The sequence below is a fragment of the Malaclemys terrapin genome, chromosome 2, assembly GCF_027887155.1.
Source record: "Malaclemys terrapin pileata isolate rMalTer1 chromosome 2, rMalTer1.hap1, whole genome shotgun sequence".
NCBI lineage: Eukaryota > Metazoa > Chordata > Testudines > Emydidae > Malaclemys > Malaclemys terrapin.
In genome coordinates this window covers 248,115,160-248,128,424 of record NC_071506.1, presented here as the reverse complement: position 1 = coordinate 248,128,424, position 13,265 = coordinate 248,115,160, and the positions used below count along the sequence as shown (strand labels likewise).

The following is a 13,265-nucleotide window of genomic DNA, read 5'->3' as shown; positions in this document are numbered from 1 at the left end:
GCCAACCTTCCTTTCTTATAGCCCACCTTAACCCTCCTACGAGGAAGGGTGGATGGTAAGGGTCCAGCAATGGATTGGCTGCGGGACCTGGATGTAAAAAGAGAGGGGCTGGTGGAAGCCCCCTGGGAAGTTATTGAATGAACATGGGGTTACCTGCACTGTACACTTTTATCTGCCGGGTTGTCCCACATAGCTAATAATAAAAGTTGCAGCATGATTAAAATCATATCAAATGTCTCCTGTCCTTTCAGTATGGCCGGAAAATGGCTCATTCATTTTGGGCCTCGTTCTTCACTACCTGGCACTTTGTATAGTAATTTACTCTTGTACAAAAAGAGTACAAAGAGGGTGTAAAATGCTACCAAAATCATATCATGTTGTACCCACTTTGTACTGGTGTAAATGACTACACAAAATGCAAGAGAGTGGAAAGTCAGTCTTTTTAATGTCTTGCAACTAGAACTAGAGGTTACTTGTTCAATTTCTTATTTATTAACGGATCAATAACATAATGGCTAAAATTAAATGCTGCAACTTTTCAAAAACATTTGCAAAATTAACAATTTAGCCAAGAGTATTGCATGCTATAACTAGGCTTGGAAGGATTAGATTTTTCTGGTACATACTGGTAAAAGTTGATTTCCCCGAGTATCCGCAAACTGATGGAACAATATTTCCATTTATAATCAAAATTTACAGATAGGCAAAATAAGAAAAATGCTACTTTAGAGTTTTATGTACGAATATTTATTTTGCTTGTTTTGACACAAAATGTAATGTCTGATGTCATTGTCTGATCCCCACCCCCAAAATTTCCAGCAACTGTAAAACTTCAAATAGATAAAAATAGAAAATGCTTAAAAATAAACATTCGATATTACCCATCAAAATTACAAACAAAAAAAAACAAATCTAATTGTGCCCATCCTAGTTATAACTGGGCACAATATTACTTCAAACTATGAGACAACAGCTTCCTCTATAATTGATTTGTCTGCTACAAGTTCTTTTCAATCTATTTTGTTAGAATTTGTGAATCTTTGTGCGACTTAAAGCAAATCAATATGTTAACCCCCCCCCGCTTTTAAATGATCTTCTCACCTGTCTTCCTGTAATGATTGAATAAATTAAAATATAACCATCACAAAAACCAAAAGCGTATCTACTTAGAATTAAGAAAAAGGAAAAACAATGCATATTAAATAATCAAATTAATTCCTTGAGATTGTGGAAGTATCCAGAGCACAATAAATGGAGCTTTCAGACTTCAGAAGAACAGTACACTTAAGAAACTTGAGTAATCAAAACCATAAGCATCTGCCCTGCCACTTGTAATGCAGAACTTTATTTGGATGTACTGTAGGATAGCTTTCTTGATTAAAGGATTTTGGTTGTATCATCTTCCTCTAAAACCTGTTATGTCCTGATCATGATCCTGCAGTGAGTTCTGTGGGTGTACAGGTGTCCATCAATGCTGAATACAATACAGCATCAAAGCCTCAGTCTGTAAAATACGCAGACTTCTTATCCCATAAAAGTAGCAGATGACATAGGAGAGACTCTTTTCATCCCCCCCACCCCTCCAAGTTCCTCTTACAACGTCTTTATGTAGATTTTATTTCACACGAAGATTTAGGCAGAGAGGGTGCCAGATCTCATACAATTTTTCAAATAAACTGTTGTAAAGGTAGATTTAGGCATTAAACTGAAATGTTTTGAAGTTTTCTACAAAACAGTTTCCCAGTGTTTCTACACATATATAGCCAAATCCAGACCTGCTGGAAGTGGGTACAAATACTTGGAAGTCAGTGGAGCTGCATCGAGTTATGCTATGGGCCAAATCCTGCTCCACTTATTCATGTGTACAGAGCTGTTGAGCAGAGTGCTGAATTTGGCCTATATTAGTCAAAGGATTCAAATCTATATTTATAGTTGTACTAACACACATCACCACAATATGACAGAAATAAAGGCAATTTAATTTTAATCTACCAATTTGTACTTAACTATTTCAATATTTATGCAAAATCTAATTTTGTAACTGCTAGACCATGGAAGAATTATGAATAAAATTACAGTAATTTATTCAAGTACAAAAACAAAATGGCATTGATCAGAAATTCAAAGCTGTATATTAACTTTTGAAAGATACTCAACACAATAAAAGCACATTTAATTCACATCTTACCACTTCATAATCTTCACTGCCATAAAGATACATATCTGCACCTTCAGGATCTTACATGTCCATAAAGTCCTAAAGTAAGAGCGAAGCGTCTCTTTAGCGTCTGTCTAAGCGATACAGCTTCTACAGCTGGAATAGAGTTCCAGTACTTGTTTCCCACGCTCAAAATGCTCTTTAAGTATTGTTCTCAGAGTCAAAAACAAAACCTCTTGCTGTAAGCAGTTAAGGAAATGGTCTGGCAAGCTACACCAGTAAAAAAATTCCACAAAGAAAAGCAGCAGCGGCAGCAGCTAGGATGTGTTATGTTAATCCATTACTACAAGCAGAGCAATGCAGGGGGTGAGCTGGGGTATTCATTTAGGGTTCTGCTCTTAATCACATGTCGCTGGCCTTGTATTGATTGGTTGCAAAAGGAGCCAGTGTAGTGAAAACTAGAACTCTAGTGACGTATTGTGATGAGAGAGAGCTCGGTGATATCAATGATGTACCGTTTCTATTTCTTTTATTATGAACAGACACTTAATTGGTTTGTTTGCAATAAGCGAGTCTATACATTCAGTAAATACTGGACTCAGATGAAGCACTCAAAATATTATTGAGAAAAAACAATTTAACTTTAAGGAATCAAGAGTAGTAGACACTTTTCAATTTTCAAACTAACTGAGCTAGCCAAAATTCAGCCCTTTGTTGACTTCAGGGGACCTAAACCAATGTATATAAAAGCCAAATTCACCCCCCAGCATCATTTCTTCCTTACTAGGGTGGTTTCTATTACTTACATTCAAAGTTCATGACTCAAATGTAGGTTGGTTCTACAGTGGTCTGCTAGAGAAATACAGTGTGACTTATCTTTATCAAAATGCCATCACATCATAACAGAAAATCACACCTACTGCCTCAACATCAAGGGAAAGTGTCCCAATCTACAACACTGGGATTGGCCTAAAGCCATTCACTTCACTTGTTACAGTGAAACTTTCATTAGGCAAACTCATTAAAGTTACAGTTTGTCTAAGTAAGAACTGAGAAACAAATGAATATGGACTTCAGAGTTTGACCCACTGAAATCATTCCATAGCTAATACTAAAAAAAAAGGGTGGGATTATTTTTTTTAAAGTCTTATTAAATATCCTTTACAAGCACAGTAAAAAAGAGATATACAGGCTACTTACTGGTAACTCTTGTTCTTTAGAGTCACCTCTGTGCTTTTGCACTTGTGGGAGATGGCACCCCCTGGTGTCAAGTCACAGAACCACTACCAAAGCAGCATCTGTTAGAGTTGCACAAATGCCACCTACTGATTAGGGTTACCATACGTCCTCTTTTTCCCGGACATGTCCGGCTTTTCGGCACTCAAACCCCCGTCCGGGGGGAATTGCCAAAAAGCCGAACATGTCCGGGAAAATGGCGGCTCTGCTCCTCCCCTGACTCTTCGGCTCTGTTTAAGAGCCGAGCTGCCCGAGCGCTATGGGTTTCAGGCAGCCCCCTTGCCTCCGGAACCCAGCCGCCGGCCAGGCACTTCCCCTCCCGGGCTCCGGCGGCGCAGGGTCCGGAGGCACGGGGGCTGCCCGAAGCCGGTAGCGCTGGGGCAGCTCGGCTCTTAAACAGAGCCGAAGAGTCAGGGGAGGAGCAGAGCCTCCAGCCGCGGCGGCTCTGCTCCTCCCCGACTCTTCGGCTCTGTTTAAGAGCCGAGCGCTACGGGCTTTGGGCAGCCCCCATACCTCCGGACCCTGCGCCACCGGAGCCCGGGAGGGGAAGTGCCCGGCCGGGGGCGCAGGGTCCGGAGGCATGGGGGCTGCCCGAAGCCGGTAGCGCTCGGGCAGCCCGGCTCTTAAGCAGAGCCGAAGAGTCAGGGGAGGGGCAGAGACTCCAGCCGCGGCGGCTCTGCTCCTCCCCGACTCTTCGGCTCTGTTTAAGAGCCGAGCGCTACGGGCTTTGGGCAGCCCCCATACCTCCGGACCCTGCGCCGCCAGAGCCCGGGAGGGGAAGTGCCCGGCTGGGGGCGCAGGGTCCGGAGGCAAGGGGGCTGCCCGAAGCCCAAGCGCTACCGGCTTCACAGTTTGCCAGGCAGCCTCCAGATCCTGCGCCCCCAGCTGGGCGCTTCCCCTCCCGGGCTCCAGCTGCGCTGGGGAAGCGCCGACCTGGGGCGCAGGGTCTGGGGGCTGCCCGGCAAACCGTGAAGCCGGTAGCGCTCGGGCAGCCCTTTCCGCGTGGCTGGGAGTGGGAGGGAGAAGGGGGTGGAGTCAGGGCGGGGAAGGGGTGGAGTTGGGGAAATGGGCGGGGCCAGGGCCCGTGGAGGGTCCTCTTTTTTTATTTGTTAGATATGGTAATCCTACTATTGATGTCAATGGCTGAGTACATATAATGGAGTGCAGCCCTTACCCACACAAGGCAAAGAGCATTAGGAACCTCATGCCCTCTGTTTGACAGATCTTAGCCCCCTGTTTAGATTAGTTTCCTTTATCTGTCCATGCCACTAGTGGGAATGCACAGAGGCCCTTGAAGTAGACTTATGTAGTGAATGAATAACCACTGAAAGAGGAAATACTTGTTAAAGCATATATCAAGTATTAGTTCATACAAATAAGATGTTTGGCCTATCTCTTTTATTTGGTGATCAACTTTCATATCCTCTTAGTTCTAAAAGGAAAAAGGCCGTTCTTTTCCAGGGATGTTTCAAATGGTGGGCCTCAGCTAGGCCACAGCTTGTAAATATTCTCTGCAAATCCTCGCTGTAGCAGCTGTATTTTATTTAATTCCACTTTTGTAGATATATACGTAACATTTACTAATACATTTTTTCTTACATTACTTAGCAGGACAGCCTGTTCTTTGATTTGCCTGCACTCTCTCCAGACTAAGAAAAGACTATTTCTACATATAACCCTGGTGGACCAAACATCAGTATCCTAGAAGCAATACGTCTCCCCAGTTTATAATTTTGTCTGTTTTTTGATTGAGCCTGGTTACTGGAGCAGAGGACTTTTAAAAAAAATAGTGTGAATCCCAATTAATTAGTGTACATGTCTAGCAAGTCCTATAAAGGATTTTATAAAGAAAACACAGCAACCTGAATCTCTAGGCAGTTGACTAATACAGTATGTGATGCGCCAATTCACTGATGTTCTCTTGTAATCTGATATCAAGAGTTTGCCCTTCCACTTTTATTTTGATATGAAATCAATACAACCTAAAACAGCTCAGCTGCTTCTCTCTCCTTGCCCTTCTTTCTTTTGGAGATACCATTCTACACAACGCAATGAAGAGAGACAAGGTCATATGAACTAAAATCGTCTACTGATTGGCAGGGTCAATGATACTGTAACCTGATACATAGTGTTACTGTGACACTGCAGCATATTTAGGCATAAAGAACCCATATTGAAACTTCTGAACATATTCATGAAAAATATTGTTCAGGTAGTACTGTATATATTTTATGCCTGAAAAGATGAACTTTTCTTTGCTCTCTTCATGGCTAAACTGGGACCACTGCCAATAAAGGTTTTCTAACACTTCCCATTATAAAACCCTATTTTCAGTTGCTTATAACTATCAAATTTTAATCATTTGGGTTGAAATTTTCCATGCTGGGTGTCTGCCTCGAGCTGATTTGTTTGAAAATTTTAGCCAAAACAGTTCCCCTATCCTTGTTCTCATGATGGTGAAGATATGTCCTTTAGAAAAATAGTTTTAAAAAAAATTGTGTGTTAAGTGTGTTTAAAAAATTGCGGTGAGAAAAGGGCTAGCACTCCCATGCTCTGGAGCAGGGGCTTAAAGTTTCACAGGAGAAAACCTTTTCAAATTTGTCCAAGTTATAAGCCGTATTTTTTTGAGACGGCGGAGAAGAAAAATCATAGTTCATGTAAGTCATACACAAAAGGAATGCTCTGATTTTACATTGCTAACAAGTTTTTGCAGTGGTTGAACTTTCTGGATACTACCCCACTGTGCTCCTCAGAGGTGGTGATTTCTAGACATTCCCTACACTTGCTGGCTGGGTTTGTTGTGGTATAGAGACAGACAATTTATTTTGAGTCCCATTTAAAATGGTTCAAAGTACTAGGAATATGGTAGGAAAATCAGGCGCAGTTTGTTGTTTTACTCCATGTTAAACCAGGCCGTGGATACTATGTACTTTAAAGGAGAAGAAATACTTAAGCCAGGTGGCTTACTGTTATTGGACTACAGAATCTAATTGTCCATTAGTGTTTAATTGTTTGAGACATTTAAGGTGCAACCCTATTTCAAACAGACCCCCGCATCTCTCTGCACTGTGCATTGCAGGTGTTTGTACTATCTGAAGTAATAAAGAATCCTGTGCCTTCAAAGGACATACCCCAAGTTTGAAAAGTATGTCATATTCACACATGTTCAGTAGAGACTTACTAGAGCTATCCTCACTGAGCATGCTTGAGCTTCTCACAGCTCCTTGTGCTGACCACACTGCACATGCACCATCCCCACAGAGCAACTCAGCATGCCCATCCCAGGGCTATAGGGACAAAGCCAGACTTTTCTTGTGATCGCTACTCGCTCCCAGCAGCTCTGGATTGGGGTGGGGCAGGGTACCAGAAGTAAAGATCAGGGAACCTGTCTCTCCTCTGGTCTCTCCTCCAAAGCCCAGGCAGCCTGGAAGAGGAAGCCGTCTCATTTGAATGCAGAGAGGACCAAAGCCAGATTGAAGAGAGGGAAAGGGACAAGGAGTCTGATGAAACTGGGACCAAAGATGGATGAGGAAGTGGAGAAACTGGGATTAGCAGCCTGGGCGGGCAAGGAGATCTGGTATGGGTGGGTGCTGGTGAGGGAAACATTGGTGGGAGACTAGAAGCCCATTTGCTTGGGGCGGGGGAGAAGAGAGAGGAAAATTAGATTAGACAAGGACCTGGGGGAAAGAGGAGAAGACAGAGACTGCCTGGACAAGGAGATTGGAGGTACCAATGTGGGGAGTGGAGGAATAAGGCAAAGGAGATAGCTCTGACAAGGAGCTGGGTTGTAAGGGGAGAACTGGGACTGGCTGGACAAGGATAATAGGACTGGGACAAGGACAATAACTTCATTGAAGGTTGGTTGCTAATGGCACTTCTAGAGAACGAAAATCCATGAACAGTTGAACATTCCCCACTTCCATATGTGCACACACTACCTTTGTCTCCTCTCTATGTTCCTGTAGATTTTGTTCCCTTCATAACAAACAAAAAAAAAAAATGTCAAATGATATTAAAAATATTTGGCTCAAAACCCAGGCTGTCATTTTTTAGGTTATGCCCTGTGTACCAATCTCCATTCCCCGCCTCATGTTGACTTTCCAAATTATCTAATAATGTAGCTGGATTAGCAGAAGGATCTGGTATTTAAGCCCTGGCCAATGTCTACGTAGCATGGCTACGAATTCCCTACACTATAAATAACTTTGTATATCATAATACTGCAACATAGTGCCTTTGGGAAAAACAAACTGAAAAATTGCTGACATGGTTGTCAAGGTTAATAGACTAAACAGACGCTGCTCAATAAACATGAAGTGCTCAACTTGTATTCAACAGCACATGCTATTTTTTCCTACAGGAACTCGAATGGAAAGCAATTGAAGCTCTAGTACCTAAACCAGATTCAAGTTAGTGAAGAATGTCAACAGTTCGTAACTCTCACTTGTGTAGTTAGCAACAAGATTTGTTTCCTGTAAACATCTTTTACTTCTCCTAAGAACAGAACTTCAGCAACGTTATTTACAATTTGACGACTTTTCATTTACCTGCAGTAGAGAACTCATGAGACCTTATCTCACCCCAAAATGGGAATCTGAGGAGCCCTCGTTTTTCCTCTTGGATGACTTGCCTCCTCCACTCAACCACCTCCAACCAACTTATCAACACCACTGTCACCACACCCTGGAATTTCTCTATTATTTGGACAGATAAAATTGATTGCAAGTACATTTAATTTTTTTTAAAATCGGCAAATTGTAAACTCCTGACTAAATAAATCAGAACAAATATCAGGGCTTAAGAACTTTTTTCTATGAAGCTTACCCGGAGTCTCTATTCAATATCACTTTCACTACTACCACAACTGCAAAATCATTGAAAGCTCTATAAGACTGCATTGCAGGAAGAAATAAAGGAAACTTCTATATAAGGGAACAAGAAAATGAACTTTAAGACTAATATTCTTTTTTTTTTTTAATAGAACAAATTCCCATACACTTGACATTAAAATATATCTAGTAACAGGCTTTTGGCATTGCCATACAAGTCTCTACTAATGAATAAGGTTAAAAACCTGAATGAAAAATATAAACTTGATTCAAAATTATACTTTATGTAAATATATTTTTTTGTTACTAACTCCATATCAACTGAGGCTACGTCTACCCTACAAGCTAAGGTTGTGATTCCCAGCTTGCTAAAAATAGTGTAGCCATGATAGCACAGGCAGCAGCAGCATGGGCAAGCTGCCCTGAATATGTTCTGTCCCCTCTAGTGGCACCAAGACCACTTAGAGATTAATGAGTCTGCTCCAGCCTTTGCTAACAGCCATGTGGCTTTTAGCTCATGCAGTAGAGGCTCATACACTAAGCTCCAGAGGTCCCAGGTTCAATCCTGCCCGCCAACAACCGGGGTCTTTTGGTATTACATGTACCCATGGCGTTCAGGTGGATTTGTATTTGGGGCAGCTAGTCCATGCCGCCACTGCTAATTCCCTTGATTCCACAGCTATGCCACTATTTTTAGCATGCTAGCTTGATAAGAGCTAGGGTGAGTATCTTTACAAGCTGGGAATCGTAGCCTGAGTGTGACATGATGTAACTTTGCGATAGCAGTTTCTATAGGAAAATGCAGGCCCTGGAAACTGTGTTTCACTTGTCACCTGTTGCTCCACTACAACAATATTTTCCCCCTTTTTGTTCTTTTCTGCATTATTTTTCTGTCATTCCAGACAGCCTGCCTTCCACCCCATAGCAAACTCACACAGCATGTTAAGAGATGCAGAGTTAAACTGCAGCCATTAAGTTGTACATAATTTGCCCCCTATTGTAGCAGTCCTCACTGGTGACCATGTTGCAAATCATTCTCACTTATAGCCTCCTTTCCCCTTCACTACAGTTGTGGATGCAGAGTTTGTTTCAGAAAAAATGGAACTAGGCAGTGCCTTTAAGACACAATCCCATTCCATGGCATGCAGAGAGCATTACCCCCAAAGGGGCTCACAGAGGTATTCTGCACTGATTTCAAGCACTCTTTGTGCTCTGTTAGCACTGAGATTATATCTGGCTTTATGTACAAAGGCCATCAGCTGCAATACAAGTCCACACACAATTTGGCCAGTTTGTAAATGTATTTTAGGAATGGTATATGCCTCAAAGATGGTTGCTGAGAGTGATGAGAATTATTGTAATTTGAAATGTATTATATATAAAATTCTTGGACTGAACACATTTTTAAATGACAAAGAAGATCTCAAAGTAATGAACAGAATTAAATGTAATATATCCCTGTGGAGCTGCTGGAATACTATTTAAACTTTATTTTGAAACACTGAATCTGCTTATCATGCACAGATTTTTTTTTTTTGGGGGGGGGGGGGGGTGTTTTTTGGTTATTATGGTAACCATTCTCCAACACAATCCAACCTGCCTGGAGTTTTCTATTTCAGGATACTTCAGTGATAACGTTAACTACAGAAGCTTCACAGCTTTAAAATATACATACACTGGGGACACATGTTATCTTGTAGTGCAGGAGGAGATAACATGATAGTGTTCTTGCAATGTCATGGGAAGTCACATACTGTAAGTGGTTGCCATTCTCCTTACAGCAAGATGCTAATACATTCAATCCAAAAGATAACATGTCACAAACAGATTTGACACCTTCTGCAAGGATGTGGGGCCTAAATGCCTGTTTTATTGTGGCCACTTTGCAGCACTTGGACAGCATAAAGGGGCTATAAATATGACAGATTGGGCCGCAGGGGATTAGCCCCATATTATTTGTGCTGTAAAACTACTCTTGTGCAACTCTATGTCATACCCCAGCAGCAATGTAGCATACAGGATGTGGTGATAGAAAAAGGATTGAGTCCAGGCTGCTGACACTGCCTCTTGCGACATAGGCAGCTGAGTGTAAATTGGAGTACCCCTAAGGCCTTTTGTCAGGGCCCAAAACACAAGAGTTGCAAGAGTGCCACCACCCCCATTCCTAAACCAATCAAAACTAACACCATGAAGATTTGTAGAGACTGTCGTTGCAAACATAGGCATCATTTTGTATCCAAGCAAAAGGTTATATTACAAATAGCACATGAACTTTTGTACCCAGAAACTGCAATACTGGAACCAATCTTTGCATATGTAACCCACACACCTTCTGGGTGCGATGTTCTATCCCATCTAGAGCAATTAATGAGTCTGCTCTACAGCCTTAGCTAACAGCCAGTTGGCTTTGAGCTCATGTGGTAGAGGCTCATGCACTAAGCTCCCGAGATCCCAGATTCAATCCCACCCGCTGACAACTGGGGTCTGTCGGTGTTACACAAACACCACAGGCTCTTTAAATTAAAAAGTTATCTGAGAAAAAATAGTCTGTGACAGGATAGTACAATGGTTTGACCCTTTTTATCGTACCACATTGTGGCTGAGCTGCTGTACTGTATTAGCTTGCAATACAGAGGTTAAATTTACAAGTCTTAGTGAAGTTTAGTCAACTGTTTTTAATCACATCCACCCACCCATCCACAAAAGTTCCCCAAATTTTGAGAGTAATGGATTGTGATGGGGATCCTTAGTTTCCAATGTCCTTAGGTGGACTGCTCCAAATCAATTGTGGGGATTCCTTAGAAGTATAGCTGGGAACACCAGCCAATGTGAGCAACCAGGATTTCTGGCCTGTGTTCATTTGTTAAGGAGTGCACTAGAGTTGCAGGTAACCTAGTTTCTTTGCAGACTTCTAGCAAGCTCCATATTTGAGACATTAAACTCAGTGCTGTCTCTCTTTCTCACAAGGAAAAGGCTTTAATCCCCAACCTTTATAAAAACATTTGTGTTTATAAAATTAGGTAATGATTTAAGTGCCAAGTCCCAAATTGTGAGGAATGACTGGGATCAACTCATATTTTAAAAGTGTTTGTAAACTTTAGTTATAATAGCCCTGCATTCTGTTCTCCTCATTCCAGAAACAAAAGGTTATCTGATGAGGATGGCAATGAAGCAGGTCCCAGAAGGAATTCTGTCTCTCTCTTCCTTTTATTCATGTATGTATTTTTGGCACAAATTAGCATTGCATATTTCTGGACAATAATCTTTTCATTTAAGATGATTCTCACTAAATGTTGTAGTGCCTTTGGCCTCATTATAGCTTCCTATCTTATTTCCCATTCACAGCATGCTTTTAACCCCCCGAGCAATGCTGAGGCTTGAACATTTGACTATGTGGAGTAATGTTGGCTGCCTTGTAGGCATTTATTTTTTTTAAATTCTTGGATAACACAGTTTTGCCTGTTTTAAAAGACACTGCTGAAATGTGAACTCTGGGTAAAATTCACTCCTGTGCAGAGAGGCCTATCTACCACTTAAGTCCCACTTCAGACCTCAGAATAGAGATTAAGTGGGACTTAGCAGTGCATATCCTTTGTAATGGCCCTATTCACTCTCTGTGCTTATGAGTGCCACCTGGCACTGGGCATACATTTTCAACAGTCAATAGGGAGCCAAATATATAACTCTCAACAACAACAGGACTAGTGAACATAATTCTCCATACATTATGGTGAAAACATACTCTTAAGAAAATAAGTGTTTTTGCTAACTGATGTCATTTATCCTTAGCATTACACAGTTTGTGGCATAATAGATATACCATGATCAACAAGTAATCCTTCTTCTATAGAACTAATGCAGTATGTTGCAAGCCACTAGCAGAGCTCTTTTGCTGAAAAGTGATAGGGGATGATGACAAACGCTACCACCTTTGTCCCAAAATTGTTAGATTTCTGTTAGTAATTAGAAATGCAGGAAAGACTATAAGTAGGCAAGGTGGGAACTGGTGTGTAGGTCCCTGTATCCAGTTTATTTTGTATTTATTTTTTTCAATCGCAAGCTGCCTGGTTATTGCCACCAAGAAATTTCCAATAGAAAGATCTGGATATTACACAAAATCCCTCTCTCCTCTCGGGAAAGATTTTCAAATTTCAGGGTCAGCCATACCACGCTAAAGGTACTTAGGCACTGCAACACCTGACCTCTAGATACCCTGCCACCTATTGGAATGCTCAGTCCCGAGTTATGTGCCCAGGCTCCACATGCATTGTATGGGAGAGTTCAGTGCCTAAGGAAAGGATCATCAAAAGCCAGCAAACTAAACAGAAAGCTGCCTAAGCTATCCAGAAGCGAAATGCAGAGGAAAGGGCTTTCAGTCAGCCAACCCTCAAAAGGTACTTAGGGCTCCTGACTAATGGGCCAGAGGGAGGCACCTGTCTCCACCTGGGACTGGCAGCTGTGAAACATCCCCTGAAGTGAGGCATCTAAGCCAGGTCAGCCCAGCCCCTACCAGATGAAACCTACATCTCTCTCAAAAAGAGAGAGTGAGATTATAGGAAGTACCCTGGCAGTTAGGACACCCCTTTGGGATGGGGGAGAAGGGACCTTAACTCACATCTCTCATATCCCAGGTGAGTGCCCTCACCACCAGACTACTTGGTATGTGGTGCTGGGTGCTCTCAGTCTCTCCTGTTTGAGCTGTTCCATTTTGTATAAATAAATATTCACTGGAGCAGGACTTAAGCTTGATTCTCTCACATCCCAGATGGGTGCCCTAACCACTGGGCAGGAGAGTCACTCTCTCTCTCACTCTCTAGCCCAAGGAATATGTAATTATTTATACAAAATGGAACAGCTTCAACAAGAGAGACTGAGGCAGTCTTAATACAATGATCACCTTTAACACGTCAATATTTATCAAGAGTTTGGATTTTGAGCCATCTCATAATTAGAAAGGAAATAATCACAACCGCTGTACCTAAGTAGTATATCATGCTGCTCATATCAACACCTGTATACTGGAAGTATACAAAGCCAATCTG

At 41.8% G+C, this 13,265-nt stretch overlaps 1 protein-coding gene across 3 annotated transcripts in view; it reads right to left on the bottom strand.

Moving 5' to 3' along the window:
- The window catches only part of CACNB2 (calcium voltage-gated channel auxiliary subunit beta 2), a 410,979-nt gene that overhangs the window by 150,070 nt on the left and 247,644 nt on the right, over positions 1-13,265 (bottom strand). The window contains exon 1 of one of the 3 annotated variants that reach the window (XM_054020630.1): positions 2,189-2,479. The exons of the other annotated variants lie outside the window; for them this stretch is intronic. Coding sequence (XP_053876605.1) covers positions 2,189-2,221 — 33 coding nt within the window. The 5' untranslated portion in view covers positions 2,222-2,479. Of the gene's footprint in view, positions 1-2,188; positions 2,480-13,265 lie in introns of those variants that run through there. 3 annotated transcript variants of the gene reach the window in all.